Genomic DNA, 26,651 nt, shown 5'->3' with positions numbered 1-26,651 from the left:
GGGCTGAAATCCCATCCAGCAATTTGGTGGCACTCCTCTGGACATGAATGAACGAGATCTAAACATTTAGTAATTTTGTGAGGGGAAACATGCTGAAATTTGGTATTCTGCTCTTCATTCTCCTTCTCTGCTGGCATTCTCCTAGCCGGAGGGAGCACCAGCTCCATGCCTGCCTTTGCAGCCCCTGCCAGCCGCCTTGCTTGGCAGGCTGGGGAGAACTTGTTCCGGCTTGGGTTTGCTGGCGTTTGTGTGCCAGGGCCCAGCCCGTGCCAGCCAGCAGGCTGTTAGCCCTGTCAAATATTGTGACTCTCTGCTGAATAGCAGGGTGCGTAATGTTGGCAACGCTGGAGTAGCTGAGCCTACAAGTAATTACTTGATTTGCAGTTGTTTATTTCTTTATGTGCAAAAGCTGGAAAAATTCTGACATCCACAAAAGGATAAAAGTTAATCTGCTCTGTGCCTTTGCACTAATTACCTTTCTTCCATGATTTCTCTAATAGCTGCCACATTAGGACCGGCTCCTAGATGGGTATAGAAGGGACCTTCATCTTTTTCAATAATTTGCTCTGTTTAAAACAAAATAAAGGTTATTACTTTGAAGCTTAGTTCTTTCATGTACAATGTCACAAAACTTACCTCTAGCTTGTTAGAAGACTGCTGCATGGGCTGGGGTCAGTTTTCAAACACTTATGTCTCAGGTATTTGCCCACACAGTTTGTACTAAACATGCAAAGCAACGGCCAATCCTGCAAACAGCTGTGAATGGGACTATGTGCTTTTCCCTAGCACAAACACTTATTCCACACCTCAGGCTCTACACTGACGTTCAAATTGGCATTTTCCTGTTATCAGCAAACAATTGTTTCTCCTTCTCCCACTTCCTCCTCTCCCAGTATATAGAAAGGAGGATAAATGGGATAACAGTGGTAAATATTGATGTTAGGGAGCTGTATTGTACTTGTTTTTTACCGTGCAGGAACTTAGAGCTTGAAAAACTGGCCACTAAGGTTACACAGAGAATTCCTGCCACCCACGAAAAGACTGCAAAATGACCCCTCCCCGAGTTTGCTGAAAAAAATCATGCCCAAGGCCTGGTAAAAACCCTTGTATGCCAAGAATGTGGCCTCAGTTTTCTGTGTGTAGGTAGGACCATATCAGCAGTCACAACACATGCTGTATGTGTGGTTTGATACCAGGAAGCAGGCTCCAGCTGTGTGAAAGAAATGGGCAGGCCCTGCTTGGGGTCAGGAGATGGTGGAGCTGTGCTGGCTGATGTCTGAATGCTGACTTGATGCTTTCTGCCATGCTAACTCCACAGGCTGGATGGGTGGTGCTGCTCTTGACAGCCAGCCTCTGGAAGCATGATGAAGGCATGGTATAAATATGAATGTGTCAGTGGGGAATGGCTTAATTTAATCTTCTTAAGGACAATATTGATTAGAAAGAGCAATAAACCTATAGATTATGCTGTGGCACTGGGTTCTTCAGAGAGAGTTCCATACTCTTATATTTCCTACTGTCTGCTAGGGCTGAAGAATTAAAATGGCAATGAATGATAAGTTCTTAAGTTTGCCTAGTGGTTTCAGTAGGAAAAAAAAAAAAAAAAGTGAGGATAAGGAAATAAGTGCCAGAAAAACTTGTGGTAACTATATGGAAGAAACAATATTTTAAAACCCAAAAAAAATGACAACTGTGTTTTCAAAAAAACCCTATCTTTTGAAGGTTGTTTCTTATCAAACAAGGAAGAGCAAGGAACTGGCTTCCAGAGTTCTTCCTGAGAGCTCTAGATATACACTACTTCCTAGTTTTGTTCCCACATATCATCTCTGAGACACAGCTCCAACATTCAAAAAAGCAAAAAGGTCCATTTTGCATTTTGGAGGATTGATTCAACTTTCCTCTTTTATAGTCAATACGAAATCCTAGTAACTGAAACAGTAACAAGGATTTTTATTTTCTTCTTCTCATTTTGGTGCAGAAGCTTTTGTCTCAGCCTGAATAGTTTATGCAGTAGAGCCTGAAAGTGCCTGTTACACTTGGCTGTGTGCAGTGTCAGTACTGTATGAAAGCCTGGGCTAGGGACCATGCCTGTCACTCTGCTTCCCTCTGCTCTATTTTTCCAGCTCTTAGAGACAGGGTTTGCCATCAAGCAACAACAAGGGTCTCCCCACTGCTTTTTTTGGTGCTGCTTGTGTAGCTTCTCTATGAAACTGGATTTTTTTAGCCTTACAGGAGACAAATGAGGATAAACTCTGAAAAGGAGGATAAACTCTTGCAACAAGTGAGGAATAATCTGACATCTGTTTTTTCTTATGCTTTACTAAGGGAAACTTCAACAATTTCACTGTTAGAGCAAAAAATGTCCACAAGGCTCAAGAAGTTTTGGACCAGGGTAGTTTTTTTAAAAGCTGTATCTAACTTTGACAAATAAATTAGGTCATAAAGTTATGACCTATTTTTTATCAGTATGTTGTTGTTACATGTCTGCTGCTCAAGGAGAATGGATCTGAAGCCACAAGCATTCTGACTGAAAAATCAAATATGATTTTATGAAATAATGATAAAGGGGCCTTGTGTAGGGTTGGTAAGTGGAGTAGGCATAAGTGTGTAAAATCCCAGTTTTATAAGTCTTCACTAATTACTATTCTTTAAAAACCCCCAAAAAAATCTTCCAACAAAAACATCCAGCTAACTCTGTGATCCCAGCTTGAAGGCTCATTTCCTTCCTGTGAACTATTACGTTTTTAGTACATCTCAGCACTTACCAACACAGCTGCAAGATGGGAAATCATACTGGGTTTTGGCAGGTGTGTCCAATAAATTTTTTACAGGCGTATCCAATAACTTGGAAGGTGAGTCTAAAAAATTATTGAGAACAGTTCCAGCTGTTCTTTTGGTCGGGGTTTTCTCAGCAGACAAGTTTGCTTGCTGATCTAAGATTGGGGTTTGAGTGTCAAAATCTGCAGCACTGGTATTTCGTGAGAGGATGGTAATAGGGCCTGCTGTTTCAACCTTCACATGTTTGGGTGATTTGAGAGTAAAAGTCTTATGATCAAACAGTGATTTGACCTGTATCTGTTTTAACTGCTGCTCCATTGTCTCAATTATGCTCTTTTGTTGCGTGTTCTCGCAGCCAAAGTGCTGATTCTCTTGTTTAATTGTTTTTTTCCACGTTTTGTTTTCCAGCTGCCCAGCTGATGGGCGCATGCAGACATTAGACTTTGTGCCAGCCTCAATTTTTATAGTCTTGCGTGCTGCACTGGGACCAATCTCAGTTTTGGGTTGCTGGTATGCTTGTTGCTCCTGTTTTTGCAAAAGATGCCACCGCAGAGCAGCATGCTTTTGAAAATCCTTAGGGGTCTGGGACTGCAAATGACAGCCTCTCTGCTCTTGGGCGTGGGGGGCAGTTTGGCCATGTGGTAAGTACTGCTGAGGGATCTGTGGAGCTTGTTTGCTCGGGAGGTCTTGGTTCAGACTAGCACCATAGCCCTGTGAGGGCTGGAGGGGTGGCAGCTGCAGAACTGAGGCTTGTTGTGTCTGTTGTTCTTGTTCTTGAAAACAGTGATTCACATCTTGCTTTGCGGTCAAGTTATTTGAAAAATACTGCACATGCTGCAAGTCCTGCATTTTATTGGCTCCAAAGCGTTCCATATTTGCGGCGTTCCCTTTCTTCTCGGAAATCAGGTGTCTGTTGTTTGGGCAAGGGTGCTGGAGACTGGCATTTGCCTTCTGAGTGTAAAGGGGAGCTTTGTTGTTCATGGTCTGTACCTGCTCCAGGCCTAGCTGAGGGTTAGGCAGTGGGAATGCAGCTGATTTAGCATACTTACTCCCAGTTTGGAAACATTCATCTGCTTTAAGTTGATTGAAGGACGTCCTGTCTAAAGGCTGCTCAGCATTGCTTTGGGGGTGGGGTACAGCTTGGGGCAGGTCTTTAGTTTTCATTTGTGGAGCCTGCTGCTGGTTTGGGGTTAGCTGTGGACTGCATGGTAGTTGCACTGGATGTGCCTGTTTTTGCAGCATCTGTTGCAAGATGTGTGAATGCAGGAATTGCCCATTTTCCCCTGGTTGGGGATTCAAGTGCTGCTGTTTCAAGGGGGCCCCTAAAGGCTGTTCAGCTTGTTCTGATCTTGGCTGGAAATGGAGCTGCTGTGGAGGGTGTTGCTGCACTTGGGACTTGAGAAGGGAATCCACCTTTGTGAGCTGTGGCTGTGGTGAGTGTTTCTGGAACGGCAGCTGCTGGTCAGCTGGGGGATGCGGCTGCAGCTGGGAGCTCTCGCTTTTGTACAGTGGAGGAAATTGTTCCTGTTGCATTATCTTCTGACTCTGGGCCTGTCCTGAAGGCCCCTTTAATGAATCAGGACTTCCAGCATACTGTTTTGTATAAACTGTTTGGGCTGTGCTTGCCTGGTACTGAAGAATAGACCGCAATAATGCTTCGCTGGGCTTCCGGGGAGGCTCTCCCTGGCGGAACTGGCTGGAAACCAGTTCTATCCAGGCTGGTTTTGAGTTATGTTGAGCCTGTTGTACAGGCTCTTTCACTTGGTCCTTTTCTTTGTCAGGAGGAGTCTCAGGTTCTCTCTGTCCTAGGAAATGCTGATAGTGTTGTTGCAACTCACCCTCACTTCTGTGTGCGTGCAGGTTTTGGAGGGGAGATTCTGACGCCAGCGTCTCTCCTTCGGGGCGCTGCGGAATCGAGGCGGCCACAGCAGCTTGCGGGTTGCTTTCACTGACATCTTGTGACATTTGGGCCTGTTGCAGAAGGCTCTGCTGAGGTTGAAGTTGTTGTTGGCTGAGGCTGGGACTTTCTGACATTGGTCCCTCCTGTTGCCCTTCATTTTTTATCTCCCCAGGAAGAGTTTCATCACACCTATTGTCATAGGAGTGGTGTCCTTCTCGCACCGCGGCAGACAGTGCACTGTTCATTTCTGGAGCAGGAGCAGTGGAGGAATCTTTGTGAAACATTGAGTTCTGTGTAAAGAAAGCACCATTATTTTCTGCTTGCTCAGAGTACCTTTCCAGAGCAGTGCTCTGAGCTTGCAGGTTACTGCTGGAACTTAGAGAGAGGTCTTGGTTGAGAATCTGCCCTATGCTTCCATGAATGTTACTGTTTCCTACAGGTAACTGGTGAGTATCATAGCCTGGAATCTGTTGCTGTAGCTGTAGATCTGGTTTCTGAAGTGAACAGCTACCTGGTGGTTTACTGGAGTCTTTTGTGTTGTAGACCTCAGTAACCACCACAGCTGGCACTTGAGGCAGCTCAGAGTTTGAGGTCTGTAGGGAAGTGATCTGCCCTGAGGTATGGGATGAATATGTTGTCTCATAGGACAACTCATTAGTATCCTGACTGGTAATGGCATTGATATGAGATGTGTTCTTCTGCATTGCTATGGAAACATGTTCTGGATAATATTGAGACAGTGTTTTCTCCAGGAGTTCACCATGCATGCTTTCCATGGAAGAGGCAGAAACTGTAGCACCATTAGGCATTGGCACTGCCTTGTTCTTAAGTAGTAAGACAATGTCCTTGTTATGGCAATGAATATTTTCCTGCTCCTGCTCATCCTGAATCAGAAGGTCATGAGGGTTTTCTGAACCAACGCTGTTGTATCTTGTAGACGGTATCAAATCTGAAGCTTCGTTTTCTTGTCTTTTAAAACTCTCAGATTTCTTCTCACTGTAACAATTGGAGACACTTGGTTTTTCACTATTGTCCTCTGGCTCAGCTTTTTCTCCATTTATCTCTTTATCTTGTTTCACTTTCTTGCTCTCATGAAGTCCATACAGAGAGGGCTCACTAAAAGTGCGTTTGATCCCACCATTTTGCATATATTTGGAATATACTTTCTTTTCTTGTAGAAGATCTGGGCTAACACGATTGTTTGGACTTCCCTTCGGGTGGGGCACTCCAAAGTTGCTTTTATTGAATAGTGGCTTGTGGTCTCCATTTACTTCTACTTCAGACCTCTCTGTTGCTGGACTCCCGTTCTGTAGCTTCACTGCAGAAGGCTCTGCCTGGCAGACGTGAGAAGACTGTGGTATTAGAAATGGACTCAATCTATTGCTGTCAACATGGTTGGTTCTGTCCTGTTCCATCTGGCCTGCTCTGAGGCCATCCACAAGGCTACCCTCTGAACGTATCTGAAAGAGAAAAGAAACAGGAGAGAATCCAAGTCAGTTTTAGTTTCCATTGAAGGACAGCCAGTAACTGGCAATTCCTGCAGCACTCAAGCACCCCTTGCCCTGACAGCGTGAGCCTGCAACACCTGAGGGGTGTTTCCCTATCCTAGTGCTTCTTGCAGGTCTCCCTTTTTCTTAAAGGTTTCTTCTTGAAGATAAAAAGAGAATAAAAATACGGAGTGACTTCCTTACTCCCATTTAACACACAAGAAGATATTTTACCAGAAGAAATCTCTTGTAATGGTGCAAAAAACTATTCTCTGCTTTTGAATGATTAGCACAGACTCCTCTGTCATCACATTTTGCCCTTGGTAAAGCAGAAAGTCACGTTGAAACCGTGGTTCCCAGACTTGGTGCTAATCCTGTAATTTGATCAAGTGTGCCAAACCTCTTTTGTCTGACTTGAAGGAGTATTGCCACCAAGTTTCCAATTAGAGGGGAAAACTTTTTTTCCTGTCCTCAGCTGTCTGACAGGGTCTTTTAAAACTGGCATTCCTGAAGACCATGCAAGTGGCACAATACACAAGACAAAGCTATACTTGACTGCTGTCTATGAGAACTCTTACAGTTCATCAGCAGATCAGTAAAGTTGGCAGAAATAGAGTGATTTTTGAAAGGTTTGATGGAAATACTTTTTTTCAGGTATCAACGTCCTTTCAAATTTACATATAGACATCAAGCATGGCTTAAACCATGCTTTGGGTTTTGAATTGAGCTCTGCAGCTATGGAGTTAGGATTTTTTCTTCTTTGTTGTAATGGGAAATCCCATTTTCTCATATACTCTTTACTTACAAAGTGAAGTTTTTAGCTGTATAAAAGTACTGACAATGTGCAGTGAGCAAATTCCATACAATGACAAGCTAATCCTGTTCACATGCATCTTCCCAGAATTCACAGACCCAGTTAAAGACCCATAGATAAAGCCCTTGTTTGACTCTGCTTGTAATTTATTCTTTGTTGGTTTATGGTTCTCAACCAGTCACAAATGACAGAAGGCAGACTGACAGTGGGTCTTACAGATTTGAAGTTGCACAGAGAAAATTTGTATATATGCCTGTCTGTTCTGAAGCTTTTAGTTTTGGTTTGCATAAAGGAGAATCTGAAGGATTCTCCATTACCAGGTCAGCTCTGCTTGGCCTGCAGAGTCAGGAGAAGCATGACATGTGGCTGGTATTGCCACTATGTAGTAAGAACTATTATACTGAAAAAATTCTCCCATCATGGTTGCTCTGGTTATGTATTTGTCCTACATTAATATTTTTATGTAATTAAAATGTAATTTTAAATGTTATTTAAATGTAATTTGTATAGTTTTCAGTGCAGTATTGCCTTAGTTTAGTAATGTAATTCTAAAATGCTTTTAGAAGTAATATTAATTCATTAAATACATTGCATCCAGCAGAATTCTCTCTGCTTGCAGCTCTGATTTCAGTAGCAGGACAATTCAAATGCACACTTTCACGAGCAAGCACCTATATGATAACTTGTATTCATTTCCTCTGATTGCCAAACTTTTTAGATTTACTTTTGACCTCCTGAAGTTTTTTTTTTCTTCCTTTACTCAATTTATGGGGTTTTTTATAACAGAAGTAGAGAAGTTCTTGCTGCGAGTGATGATACTTTGAAAAATAATTTTTTCATGGAAAGCTAAGAACAGGAAGATGGAGAAATATGTTTGTCTGTCTTCCCTGGGTTTTTTTAACATGGTAGTGTAGGCTTATTCCCTTCTAGAGGTATTTCCCACCCTAGCTTTATAGTACCACAAGACACGAGCCTTTGCAGCTTTCCCAGGGAGATGATGTTCCATGCTTAGCAGAAAGCTGTGTGAAAAGCATTCCTCTGATGTGTCATTCTAGGCCAGGCAGCAGAACAGTGCTCCCAGAGTGTCTCAAAAATAAAATGCCAGACTAATTTGGAAGCCATACTTTGCCTTCACACCTTTCATTCCTAAAAACTGCAGGTGTACCACAGACATGAGTGAATAGGCTGCTGCATTTTGCAAGTACAAAATGAAATAAAGGGCACCATAGTGATTAACACTGTGCTGTCAAGCTGCTTCTAAAAGATTTATTTCTTTAAAAAAACGTTTTAGTCTGTGTGACTAAGCTGCGAGGAACTTTGGCTGGCCCTCAAAATCTGCCTTGGGGCTTTTTTTCTGATGTGCCTTGTGGGTTGCAACCAAATTCCTTCTGGGAATTCCCAGGCAATCTTTCTTCTCAACTCTTTACTATCTATCAGATAAACCCACCATTTTCTTTAGAAGTGGGAGCTCTCTGATTTCTTTAAACTTAGCTTGCAAACCCCTCTAAGGAGCCCTCTGACCACATCTGTGGTCAGAAAAGAGTCTTAGGTTCATGCTGTTCTCAAAACCCACAAGGTTATCTTGTGAGATGAATTATTGTTCATCATTTTCAAAGATCTCATGGTATGTTCCCCCAAATTCTGACCACTTGCAGTGTAAAAGGGACTGGTGTTAGACATTGCAAAAAACATGGAAATCATTTGGTTCTTCAAAATACAAAGTTAATTCATGCATTAAAAATGCCAGATTTGTATTCTTTGAAATGCATCTAGGATGGGGGGTAACTTTGCATTATACTTCTTTCCCTCGCTGTCTACACTCAAGTTATTCACTATCCTCAAGTCACACCTGAGTAAAAACCTTCCTCAAGCAACTACAAATCACAGCAAATGTGAAGTAACATAATTTGTAATGTAGAACTGTCAAAAAATAAATGGCCATGATATCTTTTTTACTGGTTATAACTGGGACACTATGAATAGTATTTCTACTTGCTTACATCTTAAAAAGTCTTTGTGGTTGTCCTTACAGTCATTGTGGGATGAACTCTCTACCTCTCAAAGTAAATCTACCTTCCCCCAAGTGCAGCAGTCAGTCTTTTTAGTCTTTCCCATAGCTGTATTTTATTCAGATCATTTAGAAGCACCACATATTTTTCTTCAGCTATAATTCATTAAAAATTCAAGTCACATCATCAGCATCTGTGAAACAATTACTGCATCTAGGACTGACTCTGCAGTCTAATCCATCATAATTATGACTGGCCTCTTTGAAGATGCCACAATGCATGACTTAAATATAGCACATTACTGTGCAAATGGATCAGCATCTCATCCCACCAATATGCATTCAAGTTAGAATTCAGACCAGCACTGTTTGACTTTTTCAGATGCAATCGATGTAAGTACATTTATTTCTTGCCACACACAGGGCACGAACTGGAAACTAGGCACTGAATGAGAGCCTGAGATTTTTTTGTTGTTTGTTTTATGGACAAATTTGGTATATTCCTGCCACCTCTTATCAGTGTACTGTGGAAGGTGTTGTTACGAGCAGAACAGACATTTCTGCAGCAACAGAAGTTGTGTCATTTTCTTTCACAGAAAATCTTTCTTTAGTTTTTGCCAGTTCTTGAGGTTCATAGCTTATTTCCATAGCACCTGTATCTGGGGAGTTTTTGAATGCAAAGCAGCTCAGATGAATGAATGAATAAATATACCCACTGCAGGGGAGTACAGTCTTCTGCAAAATTGGGCAAGATTCCCAGGAGAAAAAGTAGGTGGGGGAATAGCTGTGATAGAGCACTCACAGACCCAAAAGGACCAAAAGGTAGGAGAGCAGATGGGGTTTTTTCCCCTTCTAGGGTTAGCTGAGATAGACATTTATCTCCCCAGAGGTTTTTTTTTCCCCAGCAGAAATATACATCCTCAGATCAAAGCCTCAGCTGACTTGTGCCCCAACTGATTATCAGTATGAGACTCAGGAAAGCAGAAGTCAGATACCCAGAAGCTTGTTGATGGCTCACAGGGTTGTTCCTGGGGTGTTGCCACAGCCTCCATCCTGCTGGCACCCTTCTGCCACTGCCAGATGACACAGAGGTCTAAATTGCTCCCAGACAAGAAACCCCTCTAGCACTTTCTCGACGGGAGGTGAATTAGCCCATATGCCTTGCCAAACTCCAGTTTGGTAAGTTGTACTTTCTGCTTACACTCTCCTGCTCCTGTTGTATGTACGATAGCTGGCTTCACTTGTGACTACATATCCTTATGTGCTGTTGTGCAGTTGCATCTCTCCTCTGAAATTCATGCATCTGGCAAAGAGTTCTAAATATTGAACTTCCAACATGTGAAAAAGCTCTTGAAGTTAGAGGTTTGGGTTTTTTCCTATTTCACTAACAAATGAAAATTTGAGAAGAGGCACGAGTGGTTATTACTTAGGTAAGGGCACTCATGCGTGACATTGTCAGAAAGTTCAATTTCTGTTCTAAAACCTGAAATCTTCTGGACTTGCATATGTGCAAAATTGTTTCTGATTAACCCTATAACAAAGCTTTCTCTTCTTTAACATTGGAACAAGATGTGTAAGCGGTTACAATGATGGTTAACACCAGTATTTGGGATTATGGGATGTGATTCCCTGGCCTAGCTAAAGACCAGTTGCTGCATCTGTGCCCTTGGTTAACACCTGTAAGCAACTGCCAGTGTCCCTAGAGGAGAAAAGATGTGCGGTGAACTCAGATGGCAAAGGGGTGATGTAACACATCAAAGCTCCTTATTAGTGAGACATTTCCATTATTGCTGGGATAAAAAGTTGAACACTTGTGGTATAGTTTAAGGATTTCTTGTATGTTTTGCACTTAAGGTACTGTAGTTTATACACAGAGAAACAACATGAGCTTCCACATGGAAACTTAGAGGAGAGACAGATTTGAGAGAGATTGCATTCATATCCAAGGTGAACTGAGGCTCAAAACACCTCAACATCCCCTAAGGATTTGCTCTGCTCCTTACCAGCAGCACTGCTGTGCTGCCCCACTGCATATGTGATGGCTGAGGAAAACACATTGGAGCTTAAAGGCAGATGTAAAGGAGGCCCCAGAAGGATAAGGACACTCTTGTTAGCTGAGCTCTATGGCTTTTGCACTACATTCAACTATCTCTTCATCTGGATAGTTTATTTATTTAAGGCATTAGCAATGCTTTGGAAAAAACTTGAGTAAGGATGCCATGCCTTGCCTTCCCTTGAAGTTTTTTAAAGTTATAGTTAAAGCTATATTTTTTCCTGAAATATGCATATTGCTTTCTTATTGTAGCTTTAAAGAGCAATTAAGGGGTTAATCTAGAAACTCCTCAATGACACTGTCAGTGTATTCTGCAGAAGGTCATATTACATGAATATAATTGTCTTCTCTGGCATTTAGATCTACGATAATCTGTGTCAAACAAAAGAAAATGTGGGATGGATAAAACTGGTTACCTAATTTATAGCTAATTTATCCTTAATTTACAGGGAAAATGATGACTAGTGAATATACATATAAGCAGACATACAGGAATGAAGAGCATGGGATTTGTGACATATGAGGATTAATAATTCATTAAATCTTCTCCAAGCCAGACACTTCAAAATTCATGCATTTTTAAAATCAACTAGTGCTAAACCCCCCTCAATTTACTGACACCAGTTCCTGCATTTCAGTGATACAATGATCTAATTTCAAAAGCACTTGTATCAGTTTGCTTTTTCACCTTAATACAGAGGGCATGACAGTAAAGCTAAATGGTGATTTCCACTTGCTACATTATATAACCATCAACAAGACTGGATACTGTGTAATTTCTACCCAGATGTGAAAAATTGTACTATTCTAACAATTGCATAAAATTAAGGGAAGTAAAAATTAAATGCCTCTACAATATGGGTGGAAAAAACCAATTATGCAAAGGAAATGAATTCAGGATTATAAAATATGAGTAAACAGAAATTATAATGTTGCATCACACAGCTCTCCAGTTCCCATTTTTTGTGATTTGTGTTCCATACAAACTTTGTACCTAATTGTACTATGTAGCACTTCTAGCAAAACACCACAGCTCCTAAAGTAGTTGTTTTAAATGCCACCATGGCATGATGAGATAAGAAATGTTTCCCTAAAGGTCAAACTTCAGAACCAGGTTGAATTTAAGAAACAAAAGGTTCCTCCCATTGCAATAACCAAGTCATTCAAGGTGAGGTTGGCATCTCTGTCAGTTCTTGCCAGTTAGGAGCTCTTTTCTATAGTTTAGGTTTGGAGTATGGTGGATCCAGGTGGTTTGTATGGACAGGCCATTCCACAGAGCTGCAGTGCTCCCCAGGTTAGTTTGTTTGGTACGACTGTGGATGCTGGGATGCCAACATACTCTAAGACCACTATTGCTCAATTTCTTGAGCACGACCCTGACTATTAGATGTCTTTAACAAATTCAGGAAAGCTGAATTAAAGCACCCTTTCATCTATGCTGGTTTTTTGAGAATCTTTGTATCTGGCAGAGTTATAACCTTAAATCTCAGGGGTGCTCAAATAAGTGTGTGTAGAGTGAGATGCTTTTGCATAATGAGGGAATGCTCTGTGAAGTCTGGGCCAGCAAAATTATTTCAATTTGTGACCCACACAGGACATAATTCAGTAATTCCACAGTGCCTGTGAATTAAATGCTGGCAAAGATGTTTGGGTTGGAAAACAGAACAGTCTCTTTTTCTTCATCTCAGTCCATTATACTAGGCTAGATGTATTGAGCAGTGTTAATCAGGTGCACAACCCGTGCTTTGACCTGTTTTTGATGTCTGGAGAAAGGTGGTTATCTGAGGGATGATTTTCCTCTCAGTACTTCAGCTACTCCGTGTGTCAAATGGCAGTGGTGATACAGGCTGCTGATTAAAATCAGCTCCCTGAGAGCAACAGCTGACTTCTCTTGCTGTTCTGGCCAAGCTCTGCAGTGCAGCCTCTTGTGAGCACGCCAGGATAAGCAAGCTTTGGTGGCTGAACTGTTCCTCAAGGCACACTTGATGTTATCAACCTGCTGTTTAGGGAGGGTTACCAAGAGGTCACTGTCATCATTATCTTCCACTTTCTGTGATCTTTGTCCATTTGGCTTCAGACCTGGATATAGCCAAATTAGGATTTCTTGGGTTGATGACTTCCTAGCACCAGTCAAAGGTCAGTTATCCATAGTGATTTCATCACAGCTTTTGGCAGAGTGAAAAACCACTGGATGGAAAAAAGAAACACTGGCAAGCTAAAAATTTCAAGGTTTCATTGTGTTGTGTCAGTAACATCAGAAAATAGACGTATGAGTGGAAGAACTGATAGAAGATAATAAAATCTTGTGGGCTGCAATGTCCTCAGAAGACCTATTTACACAGCTCTGGCTTCCATTATCCTTTGAACTTCAAGTAGGAAACCCTGTTGGTCTCACAGTTCTGTTGAAAACAGAATTTTTTACAAAATTACAGTTTTCTTAAATTTCTTTTTAGAAGTTGAATGTCATACTGAGAGGAGAGTGGGAAGAATGCAAAGAGAACGTTGATCGCTCTTAGGTGTACTCTGACTGCATTGTCCAGATGGTAAAGCAGAGCTTTCAGCCCTTTCACTGGCCTCACTACTGTAGCCTTTACACCCCTCTACACATTCTTCCTCTGTTTTTCTCATGGCTCTGCCACACCTAGGCTGGGATGTTGTAGTGAATTCAACTTTTGGCTGCTGTGTTTTGAGAAATGAGAGGCAGCCAAAGAGGCAGCTCCCACACTACACAGTGTGCTGTGTGTGTGCCGATATAGCCAAGGGGCAGGTTCTGGGGATCCCTGCCAGGGCCAGTGAGCCATGAGATGCCCGTGTCCCTGTGAGAGATGCTGCCTGCCCCTGCATGTCCTGCGGGGGATTCACTTCCACACACTGGAGCTGAAGGAGGCGAGCCAAAACAAGGGTACTTGTTTTGGAAACATCTTACACTGTTTTAATTATGGCATGATTTAATTTCAAAATGTGTTTTCATTCCCACCTGTGATTTAGTTTTATTCCTTCCAATTTGTGCCTTTTGTGACTTACAAACCAGACCAATTGCTCATAAACACATGGGAAAAATAGGTTTGTCAGTGCCCTGTTCCTTGGCTTCAGGACAACACCAGCCAGACCTGTACCAGTCCACTCCAACCTGTTTTCAAAAGTCTCTGATCATGAGGGTTTCATAATAACACACAGTTACATGCAGTAATTAATCTAACTTATTAGAAAGCTTCTACCACTTAAAACATAACCTTAGATCAGCTCATCCCATCTGCCACAGACATGCAGAGCAGGTTTTTTTTCCTTCTGTGCTATGGTTTCTTTCTCCCCATGTAACTGAAGACTATCATTAATGCTTCCCCTTAGACAGAATAAACAACCCAGTTTATGACATCCAGTCTCCTCCCTGGGTGGATCTATATCCATACCATTTGTTCCCTGACCAAATGCATGGAGGTCACATAGCAAATCCACAGTCTGTTCTCTGGAGACATTATGCACATGTTACACTCTGCTAGATTTTCTCCAAATTTATATGCTTGATATATGAGCAGCTATAACAGGTATCTATATAATCTTCCAAAAACCTGTATGAATTACCTTAACTTTCACCTCAGTAACTAAGCAGTTTTATTCCCTCACTGTATAAATCACACTGAAATCAGCAGAATAGGCTTGTGACTCCTAGCAGGGCTTTATGGAAAAGGTTTCCTTAAAACCTTCCAGTGTGCTCAAGTCTTTGAGCTACTCTTACAAACATCTTTTCTGACTTCCTCTGTTGCTGAGGCATCACAGAAGATAAGAATCTAACGCATTTTTAGAGAAGATGCTCCCTGGAGCTATGGTTGCCATTCAGCTTTTCTGCATTTGTGTGTGGTCTTCAGGAGCAGTTTTCATGTGGGTTATTGCAATCTACACAGAACAATGGCACGGATTTTTGGGCTGGAATCCAGATCCGAGAAAACAGTTCTAGTTACCTCTCCAGATGTACCAGAGATGGAAGACAAGATGGTTTTGATGACCCGAGCCAGCTGACAACCTAAGAACCATTGAGGTCTACTCTTGATAAAAGCAAAACTCTGGGAGAGAAACAAAACGTGAACTGGTGCTGCTGTACCACAGTTCCAAGCACACAAGAAAGCTTGGCATGGTTACTGTTGCTGATAGGTTTGAAATGAAGATGTGGTACTCTGTTTTCAATTTGAATACTCAATATATAAGCTTGGGAAGAACTTGGTTATTGATCTTCTTGGATGAAAAGGCTCAGGACCCAAACAAATTGTCAGTCAAAAGACCCCAACTACACATCATGGCAGCATGTGTTGAGGAGTTGCAGTCTAGCTTCTTAAGCCTGGCTTGAAAAACATATTTTCTGTAGTTACCATCTCAGCGACAGTATTTTTCTTCCCTTTCTAATTTTAGTTTTATATCCCTTTCCAAGAGAGTTTTAGGTTTTTCTTTAGAAGGCCGCTGTTAATCTTGTTCTGAGGATAAAGTGATAGGCTCCAGTTTGTGCTTCCACGCAACTGAGGCCATTTTGCAGTTACTTCTTATCTTGTTCTATCCCCACTTACAAAGGATGTGGGTTTTATGTATAGCCATTTAAAACTGCTTAGTATTTAAGCATAAATGGTCAGTATATGTATTTTGTGAAAAGAAACATTTATGAAAACTACTAGAGAAAAAAGATTATTACAAGGACACAAGCTTTTTCCTTTGTGTAGAATATCACTTAGGTATTCCAGGGAAACTGGAAACCAGTCTAGATTTTGTGAATGGGATGATTGCTTAAAAACACAGCTCTAGCATGAAAGTTTTCCCCTTTAACTAAATTAAAAGACTTGGAATTGCTGTGCTGAGAAACAGTTGGGACCCGAGAACGAGCTGGCATTCCTGCTTTTCTTTAATTTCCAGTAATTCAAAGGAACATTGTTTCTCCTGTTTAAATTTTCCCCTTTGTGGCGGGATGCAACATGAAGAGGCAGAAAATTCACTGCTGCCAAGCTAAAAGGAGCCAGGGGAACTGGCAGATTGTGATTTAACTCTCACTAAGACTTTTAGACTCCCACAGCTGACACTTGGAAGAGCAGCATTTGAGCAGTCCTGAAGGGAAGTGCAACACTTCTCTCTCTGTCCTTCCTTTTCAAATATTTTCAAAGCTTTGAAAACAGTCGGCTGTTCTTCGTTCTGGCAACTCGCCACTTGCTGCCGGCTCACATCAGTTCATGGTCTTCTGAGGTATCAGCGGCCTGCATGGATTTGAGAGAGTCTGAAGCTCTAATGAAAGACCTTTGATATTTTGGGGTATTTAAGAGACATAGAGAAACGGGTGAGTTAAAAGAGCTGTTGTCAGCCTCTGCAAAGCCCACTTCATATTCTCAGTCACAAGATACCGTTTCACTAATTGATTATTGTCTGTCCCCAACACAGCCATGCTCTTAGTGCACAAAGAAGCAGTGTGGATGAAAGGCTCACCATTGTAAAGTACACACTCAACTGGATTTAGAAAGCTGGGAACTACAGACAAATCTAAGATATGAGACTACTTTGAATGAAACTCATAAATCATAGTTGAGACTTTTTTCAGCTTAAGTAAACGTATTTCCCACAGACGATGAAAGTTAATGGAAGCTTTTAAAATGCCTCTCTTTAGTCTCCCTAAGAGGACCTAAGCAGGGGAACTCTCCTCAAATGGGTCAGGTGACTTTTCATTCTTTAAATCCACACTTCCAGCAATGAAGACTTGATCCCACAAGCCCTGCAGAACTGCTCCTACCTGGCAAGGTTATGCAGAGTGTTTACCAGGCTAGTCCTTCAGCCAGCAGCCTCAGAGCTGTGGTGGTCTTGAGCTCAGGAATGCAGGTGTAGGAGAGAACGCCCTGCATTGTGTGCTTGAGTTCCCGTAAGAGTATGCGTGTTCTCATGTGCCAAGTGGATTGCACAGCACAGTCCCTGCTTTTCTTGCCAACACAAACCTATGGTCCCCTTGTCACCCATGAGCCTCCAAAACACAGCAGGAAGAGAACAGTTTTGAGGGCAAAGCAAGGATGATAGGCAAGGATTAAGATCTAATTTATGCAACTGGTTTTACTCAGAAAAAATACAGTGCAGACTGTGACTGATAGTGTTACTTCTATACAGCCTCTGGGGGCAATGAACAGCTGCTTTTTCTTAGGAAAAAAAGGCATGGAGAGTTGGGAGAAGAGAGGAGACATCTATCAGGATACTCAATGTCTAATGCAGTCAGTTAAGCTAATATGAATGCCACTGTCAAATGCATATAAGGGTACTTTATCTTTGGTTGTTAACCTTTGAGGGTCAGCCAAGTTGATTATGAGAAAATGAGCTAATAATTTTACTGTGGGAAGGGTGGGAGACAAAATGAATGGCAAAATTTATCTGCTTATTACACTCCCCAGCAAACAAACCTTCCTAACAGCCTCATCTAGCTCACAACAGCTTTCTGCGGAAACAGTGCTTAATAAATGAGATGTGTACCTCAGTTTCCCAATCCAAAATTGTCTTAAAAGTCTTTCCTAGGTATTGGTGATTAAGAAAATGTTCTGACAAGTTAGTTGCACCTAAAATTAGAAAACAAAATGGGGGAAAAAATATCCTAGAGTACCTGCAGTTAACCTTTAAAAAAGCCTGTGGAGGACTAGCAAATCAAGTGAATGCTAGGGACAGAATGTGTCCCCATACCTGCTGTGCATCAAATGTGCAGCATGACAGAGAGAAATTATGTTATGAAGCTGTTTGGACTCTACGTTCAGGCTGCTGACAACTCCAAGCCCATCCTATTTCCTACCTTTTCCCTCTAGCATTTTTAAAGTTCTATGACTTATAGATCCCAAGAAAACCATGCTCCTCTCTTCAAGCCAGCTGAGCATGCAGTATATACAGGGCATGTGTCAGCATCACCCAGCAGAGCCCCAGTCCCATCCTGGAAATTGCTGGGGATCCCAGCAACTCCCAAACTGCCCCTGCCTGAGCTCCCTGCCCCAGCCCTTGGAGCTGTGGAGGCAGAGATACCTTCAGAGTTGTTAGTTGTTTTCTCATACACTGCAGTATAACCAGGCAGCACAAATATCTTAGTCTGTGCTTCAGTTTTTCTGTCTTCATTGAAAAAATTCACTGTCTTGAAAACAGCTGGTACTACTTAATGATCTCTTGGTAAGTAAGGCTGATTCCTTTTGTTATGCTCTCTGAAGATTAAATTTTGCTCTGGACTCTATTGCCTGAAGGAGGCTATTGTAAAACAAGATACTCGGAAATCAGCAAAAAGATGTTAGAGCTAAAACAGAACACCAAAACATTTTAACTCTAGTGGTGCCGCTGCCAATGAATTAGAGAAAAGATCCTGAGATTATCTAAAACCAGTCTGGTATTGTGGGCTAATGGCTGAGGAACTGCTTTGTAAAAATGTGCACAGCCTTGTAAATGAATCAAACCTCCATGATATAGAAGATGCTTCTTCATGATATAGAAGATGCTTCTTTGAAGTTCGGTTTTAAATCCTGACTTGGTCAAACAGGCTATCATGGAAATAACTAGATGCTGGTAGACACTGCTGTTACTTTAAATTAAAGGGGGGAAATATAAAGCTCAAGGATTTGCAGTCCCCTTTACAAGAGACACATTGGGAACAGTCTGTGTCTACCGAATACTGAAAAACTCAATCAGGATTCCAAAGGAAATTGCTATGAAAGATTAAATATGCGGTCAGCAGTAATAACTCTCCTTCTGTTTGTTGTGTCAGATTGTATTTGTGTTGGAGGAAAGATTGGTGTACTTCAGATAGCAACAAGGAAGAGAGAGAGAGAGAGATTTTGAGAGAGATTTTCCATTACAAGGTTAACAAGAGGAAGTGGATGGGGATGAGGGAATGTGCTCCACAGAACTGCAGGAAGCTGAACCTGGAGGAAGCCATTGCAGCAGCTGGAGACTGTGGCTAAAAGTTTTGATGACTAAAAAACACTGGCAGTAGTCTTTAGAGATGAAATTACCAAGGACTGCCAACCAAAAGTCTTCAAGTTGCCATTGTTGGGATGCCCCTGCAGCACCTCTGGGGGTTGGCCTGTGAACCCTGGAATCAGCAGGCAGTGACCTTCCTTGGGTGTTAATTACAGAGGCTTTCCCCGAATCTGGCTTGCTAGGAGCCTGCTGCAGAATTGCACTGACTTATTTGAAGGTTTCAGCTTGTGGTTTGCAACCGTGACACTCATTTCAAAGTAACTGCAATAACTTTTCAAATCAGCCTTTATAGGAGCTGGCCCATGCAACCTTCTGACCCCTCCCAGTGCAGAGCAGCTCCACAGGCCTTCCCCGTTCTGCCAACTTGCCCTGGAGTACTCTCCTCCCGTCTAGCCTGGCACCAGCACACACTGAGATCCCACCTGTGGGATTTGTGAAGCCACTTCTTTGAGGCTGTCTCTGCAGAGCCCTCCCACTCCCCACAGAGAGTTGCTGAATGATGCTGGGGCTTGCACGTGACACCACTTCCTTCCCGCTCCAGCTGGAGCAGGGCAGCGGCCTTTGCCACTTGTTTTGCTCATGCAGCTCACAACCACAGATACAGACTCACAGGGAACTGCAGTAACCAATACATAACAATGCACAAAACACAGGAAAAACATTTTGTAAGCACTTTGAGCATCATTGTTGCTTCTTTCTGTTAAAGCTAAAGACGTGTTTTTAATACACAGAACCAGGTTAATTAAGGCCAGTACTGCCAGCACTATCTTTCAGGAGAAGATTTGCACTTCACATACGAGACATGAACAGTAACTAGTGCATGCTATGCTGAGCCATAACTGAGTGACACTCCCTGAAGGATTCTGGGAGTGACACTGAAAAGGATTCTGGCCAGACACTGAAAAACAGTGGCCACAGGCCATGAACTGTGTACAGCGTGGCATGGCAAAACATTGAGCACACAGGACAGGATATAGGGTGTTTTTTTCCGACCAGAAGCTCAGGGATGAGCTATTCATAGGCATTGTAACACAAACGGCTAAGCTTTTAAGTTTTAAATGAACTTGCTTGAGTTGAGACTTACTGGGTTTTCAATAAGCTGACTGAAAAGAGGAGCAGCTGTAACAATCTGTTATTGAATTTTTTTCTCATTTGTGGCCTTATCATAATTTTGATTTAGTTTTAGGTATAACAACTTTAATACCTGCAAAATTGTTTGTTACTTTATTAATACTTCCATTTCTGTGGACTGTACATGGAAAAGAGGACCATAAACTTTTGCATCCACTGCAATGGATGGAAAAACTGCTGTTGACTAGGCCAGATATCAGATTTTTATGCAGAAACATTACAGATTCTAGTAACTTAAAGGCGCTACTGTCGATTACAGGAAAAGTAATGGTGGTATTTTGTATATTGGTCATGCCCCAATAACTCCCACAGTGCTCTTCTGTTGTAACACAGTGTTTCATGGCTTGACAATGTTTATTTGCATTCTTTGTATTTTTTGCTTGAAGGGAAGTTCTTTTGTAAGCCTTTAAAAAAAAACCCCAAAACAAAAAACCCTTTATTTTTTAACTCTAGTTTCTGTATTTCTCATTTTCTCATATCACTCTAGTCTTGTCTTTTCTTAAAAGGGAAAAAATAGATTTATAGTATCTGAATGAAGAAGACAGATGATATTAAGTACCTGACACCTCAAAAGAGCAAAGATCATCAGCTTTCTCTTTCAATGTTATAGTTAGACAGTGTTTGACAAAGTTAGGCTGTCAAATACATCATCTGCTGGGAAGATTTACACAGTTCTCTCACTTGTTATCTCTACTCATGACAGAAAGGTTAAAGTCAAATCACCCAGATGAAAAATGAGAAACTGTGCTTCTTCACTTAAGATTTTTGGTGATTTTAAATGCACAAAGTAGATGCATTAGTTTCCTGCCCTACATGATGTTGATCCTGAATGTATATTTAGCATCCGAGCATTTGAGGCAGAGCCCCGAAAAGTTAAAATGACAGCACAAGGTCTTAGATAAGGGGGATATTCCTGAAAGGATTCCCCACACCCAGGAAGGAATGTAAATTAACGCCCCATCTGACTTTGGTCCATGTCCAGTGTCTGTCTTAAAAGCAGAACTAAAAATGCTTTGTAGAAGAAAACTGAATCAGTGTTGGATGGGCAGAAATCTTTCTTTCCTCAGTTCTCCAGTCCTCACAGCTGGTTGCTTTTATTGTCTTCATTTCAACTTTAGTTGTATTTGAGGGCTGCTGAGGAAGAAAGAAAATCTAGGAAAATCTCATGCTTATACTTCTTGTCTCACAGAAAAAGTTCCATAATCCTTTTTCTTTTATTTCTTCCAATTGTAAAACAGAGCTAAAATTTTTCTTGGCTATCTTTAGGGGTGAAGGAAAGGGATTATTTCCTAGCTTTAAACGGCATTTTAGCAATTCAGAAAAACAAGCTTTTGTTTGAATAATGAAGAATAGTATCATCACCTTGTAGCAGGTGATACAAGTGGTATAGCAAGATTTTTGGTTTTGCAAGGGTAAACCTGAGTTCAATAGTTTGGACATAAAATAGGAATCTTTGTAGACAGGAGAAGGAGTTTCAGAAATGCATAATCCTTGTCACAGTTGACCTTTTCTCTCCTTGAGCTTATGGGTGTTTTCTCAAGAAGTAGAAATTCTTGTTCTTGCTGTCCATAAAGGAGATAAGGATAGTATCACAGAGAGAGGCAGTTGTGTTTTCTTAAAAGGTAAATTATTATTTAAAGAGGGAGGGAAAGAACAGACATAAACTGTTTGGGGGGGATATTTTGCCCAGGGGAAGAAGAAAATATGTAGTATCACAGCTGAGACTAATTATACTGAAAAGACTAAGAAAAAGAAACTGCAACAGTGAAGAAGGGAATCCAAAGGTTGTAGAAGTAAAATGCCCCCACCAAGGGTAGAATGGCAGAGATTAGCATTCAGATCTGAAACTGAATTGATTTACTGACTTTCTATAGAAAGCAAGAGGGGGAGATGGGTTTGTTGGATTTGTTCTTGTTTGATTATTTAAAGTCATCATCTGATAAAATGCTTAGTTAATAGCCAAGAAAAGAAAAATCCCAATACAAGAAATCTCCCTGTGCCTTGGTAAAGAAAACTCTCAGAGTCACTAACACAATGATTGAATCCTATTTTAGGCAGGTAATGACTTGAAACTCCCTGCTGAAAACAAAGGTGGTTCACAATGATGCCTGACAGATGCAATGTGACTGTGAGATGGCACAGTTATTCAGGTTTCAGGGGCGACAGGAGTTTATCTAAGGATAAAGGAGGGAGGGATTCCCTGTGCAAGGTCAGTGCAGGGGAGAGATGCAGGGGGAGACCAGCTGTCTGTGCTTACTAACCTCTAATCCAGGAGGATGGCTCTGTTGTGCTGCTCCAATACAGAACAGGTTAGACTGAGTGTCGATGAGGTACCAGCCATCTAGGAAATCATTTTCTGTTTCGCTGATTTTGGTTCTGGTTGTTTTGTTTTCCCTTCCCTTTGTATGTAAAACAAGCGTTGAAGGAGTTCCTGAACAGAGGTCGCTCTGCTCCTCTCGAGGAGCGGCCTTGCCAGCAATGAGGCTCTGCTGGCCCAAGGGCTCGCCAGCACTTCACAAAGGGCCCTGATAGTACATAAATTCAGATCTTCACCAGATAGATAATTTTATGTGGTCTGCAGAAGAATAGGCCTTTGTCAGAAGGAGATGATAGCTGACTTTGTTTGGGAGGGGGAGGGGAGGGACAAGTTTTCTCATTTTCTGTGTATTTCTATTCAGCTGCTGCAGAAACATCCCCATCTGCTTTGAATCTACATTTTAATTCCAAACCCTAGCAAGAAATACAGCAAGCTGGCTTGTTCTGCCTGGCAAAGTAAATACACAGCAAGATGCTGAGCTGAAAGCTATTCCAGAATCTAGGAATACAAGAAACTTAAAAGCCAAGTTATCTGGCCTTGTGTTCTGTTTAACCATATGATGATGATAATCAAAAATAGATTTCATTCCTCTGTCCTTTCAGTGTTGATACTTACTCAAGAGTACCTGCTTTCTTTCCTATCTGCTTAGTCAGAAAAATTTGGTTTAAGGATTTGAAATGGGTTTGGGTTTTCATTGCTCTGGTGAAAGCATGCAATGGACCTTTGCCTGTCTTTCCTGCATGATGAAAGGGTAGTGAAATGGGAGGTGCAAATTAAATTGTTGATTACCATAATTTATAACACCTATATCTGAATTCATGTAGTGTGACGTGACTTTTGCTAGTAGTACTGAAATCTTGCACAGTGTGTATATATATGTGTGTGAGTGTGTGTGTGTGTCTGTGTATGAAAGCTCAAGGACTCATGTTAGCTTTAGGATCTCCACAGTTAGAGTTTCTGCCTGTCTGTCCTAGTGCATAAAATTTTATCCCTAACTGTCAACAGGTGTCAGAAACAGAAGCAGCTGGTGCCAGAGTTGAACAACATTTCTGTTCTGATCTGATACACTTGCAAATAAGCCATGTGTAACTCCTGTTATGGACACCCAGCAAAAGCTAATTATGATGCAGACCCCAAGTTAATTTCTGTGCCTGTTACACAAACTACAACAGGATAGTGAGTGATATACAGACTAACTCACAGGCTGATAAGCAGAACTGCCTCTAAATTGTTCCTGGTTGAAAGGAATCATAGAAATGCAAGTTATTTGTGTGGCACTCTAGAGACACTACAATTTAAAGGATTTTTGGGGTTTTTTTGTGATGAAAAGAAAATGGGCAAGCAAAACTGTTCAAGCAAACTTAAGCTGTTGTGAGAAAAGACAAAAAAGAAGAGGGTTTACTGTGAACTGAAAGGGAAAAAGAATTGAAAGATGCCCATTCAAATGCTTCAACTGCCTGCTAATTTTAATTAAGACTCCTCCTTTGTAACTATGCCACAGAGCCTGAGTCTTTTAAGAAAAAAAATTGTCACTAGGCAGATTTCTGAGAGTCTCCTGATTGAATCATCATTTTAATCTCTTCACTGCCACCCTCCTGTCCTGAGCAAAAGCTACCCGCTGCACTATGTGACAATTAACATGCTGAGAAATGCTACTGCACTCCTCAGGGAGTTTCAGTGATGCAAAGCACCATTCTGCTGTGTGACAAAAACACCAAAACCTCTAGAATATCTCTCTGGTGAAATATCATGACTTTTTAAAGCCTGGATGCACACCTTGTTTTCAGTAGGGAAAAATACTCTTCATTGACTTTTTCTTAGGAAAAAAGTATTCTTTTCCTTCAATTCCAGCCCTCCCCAAAATCCTCTCCAAGTTTGGAGAACTTGATACTTTGCAAATAATTACCAACCAGTGACAAAACCTGCTCTCTGGGTATGTGTGTCTTTGCTCAGTGTACTTTTACTTTCTCAAATCCTTCCTCATCCTTGCCTTACTGCTTCATGTTTCACCTCTCTTCCCTAATAAAGCATTAGAAACAGCTTCTTGCTCTGTGCCTGGTATGGTCCCAGCCTGCTCTTCTGCACTGTCTCACTCCAATCCCACAGGAGCCAAGCCAGGTTTATTGAACTGGGTCACTGCTCCCAGTTAGACACCACCCACTGTACCAGTCTCCTCTCCTAGCAACAAAAAAGAGGGGGGTAATAAAAAAGCAAATTAATCCTTTCTGCATTTTCTCTCTGTCACCTTTGTAAGTCACAGATCAATCCAAGCAAGGTCTGCCCACAGGGACATGCTAATTGAGATGCTGTTTGGCAGCAGACTCTGTCCTTGCACAAATGTTCACAAAACAACTAATTAAAAACAAGCCTCTTGCCCTGCTTCCTTCCCTTGACAGGCTAACATAGACATGTTTTTCCTTTCATTATTTTATGGACAACAATAATGAACACACCAAAGAAAGAACACTTCAGGAACAATTCTGTCTGAAGAAAATACCCACGGTGGTTGTCCCTTTCTTCTCTCACACCCTGATGGCTGCCAGCATTGCTGAGAGAGTACAGTCCAGGAGGAAGTCGTCAAGAGGGGGTGTATGGGGAAAGGTGAGTCACTCCAGGCAATTCCTAATTATAGTGAAAAAGGAGGAAATACGCTTAAGCTGAAGAATTCTGTTATTCCAAAACATTTTGGATGTTTGTGGGGAGAATAAACAGATTTTCCATGAAGCCAGGAAGGTTAGGTCTCAGTGAGAAACCCTTCTGCTGCTCAGCTGAACATCTGTCCTCCCATGGCCTTGCTTGGAAACCAGAAGGCACCAAGTAGGCGTGCAGAGTGCTGCATTACTCCAGAAAGCATACACCATGCCAAATGGCAGAGTTCTTAATTACATCATAGATAATCATAGAGTAATCACAGAAACATGCAAGGAATGGGAGTAACTTTAATTCAGGAAAAATAGCTAAGTGGGTTGTGTAATGGGGAAAACCAGCAAATGCAGGAGGAGAATGCAGTGGTGAGGTGACTACTGCAAAGCAGGCAACAGAATGATTCCCACAGTGATCAGAGATCATGAAGCAACAGGCTGGATTTTGATCTGGCTGCTGTGTGTGACTAACATCAGCTCAGTGTGTGCATGAAGCATTGAGAACTGCTTTCACTGCTGCTCTACTGCGTGTGCGTTCATTGTTGTCTAAACTTGGGAATAATTGCTGTGAAACTTTCAAGCACGTAAGAGTTTTCCTGTAGGCAGAATGGACAAACTCCTACGGGAGAAACAAGCTGGCACCTTCTGAGGACCTTGATCTCAAGACTTGGAGAGGAACGGCTTTGCCGTGCTGGAAAAAGCTGCATGTGCATCCACGTGCTTTGGAGGCAGCCTCCCGGCTGGCTGTGAGCCAGCTGCTGAGGAAGCATCTCTCCAGGCACAGCCAGGCTGCCGGGGGCGTGCCCGCAGGGCTCGGGGACGCGGAGGGAAGCCTGGTTATTCTTGCTGAGCCTACGGCGGCGTGGCACTCAGCACAACCTGAGCAAAAGATGGGCCAAAAGGTGCAGTGGTGTTTGAGCACATAGACATGCAGATGGGCACGTCCTGGGGGTTTGCAAACATAAATAGAAACTCTGTGGAATTACAGAAATACCAGTCTGACTCTCCAAACATCTGAATGCTGTTGGAGAGATGGTCCTTAGGGCCTGTTTGACCAGAAGTCAGGTATGCAGGTTTGATGACCACAGAATACACAGGTCAGATCCTTGTGAATGCAGCTGTCTTACAGGATACCTGAGCTCTGCTGTGGACTGCTGGTGTTTTGGTAGCCCACTCTCCATAACATCAGCCTGTGCCATTCAGTTAGCAGTCCCGTACGTAGTTTGTGGAACCTGCTTAGTCTGCTGCTGACCTCCACAACATCCTGACAATATGTGAACAGTTGCCAGAATCAGCCTTATGAAGCTGAGGTTAGTGTTTTGGAAAAGAAAAGAAAAAAAAAAGAAGTGCAGTAGCAATTTCACCTTGATACTGGACCTCCCTTGCTAAGCAGGTATATACACTTAGTTACAAGGAAAAGCCAAATGCTATAGGAAGTAGGATTCATATTTCCATATGTAAATCCACCTTCCCTTTATGTGAGCTCCAAACCCTCAACACAGAAAGATGAAGTAGCCTGATTTGCAGGCACAAAAATCGGTCTTCCTCTAAAGTACTTTACATTT

The 26,651-nt window shown here is 41.9% G+C and overlaps 1 protein-coding gene across 2 annotated transcripts in view; it reads right to left on the bottom strand.

Moving 5' to 3' along the window:
* Positions 1 to 26,651, bottom strand: part of TET2 (tet methylcytosine dioxygenase 2) — a 71,204-nt gene that overhangs the window by 17,950 nt on the left and 26,603 nt on the right. For both annotated transcript variants that reach the window (XM_063156440.1, XM_063156439.1), the window contains exons 2-3: positions 2,766 to 6,138; positions 476 to 566 (exon numbers count right to left, since the gene is read on the bottom strand). In XM_063156440.1, the coding sequence (XP_063012510.1) occupies positions 476 to 566; positions 2,766 to 6,138 (3,464 nt within the window). The remainder of the gene's footprint in view (positions 1 to 475; positions 567 to 2,765; positions 6,139 to 26,651) is intronic.

The sequence above is a fragment of the Melospiza melodia genome, chromosome 5 (genome assembly GCF_035770615.1).
Source record: "Melospiza melodia melodia isolate bMelMel2 chromosome 5, bMelMel2.pri, whole genome shotgun sequence".
NCBI lineage: Eukaryota > Metazoa > Chordata > Aves > Passeriformes > Passerellidae > Melospiza > Melospiza melodia.
Note: the sequence above shows the minus strand (reverse complement) of the source record. Positions and strands in the feature narration are given on the sequence as shown.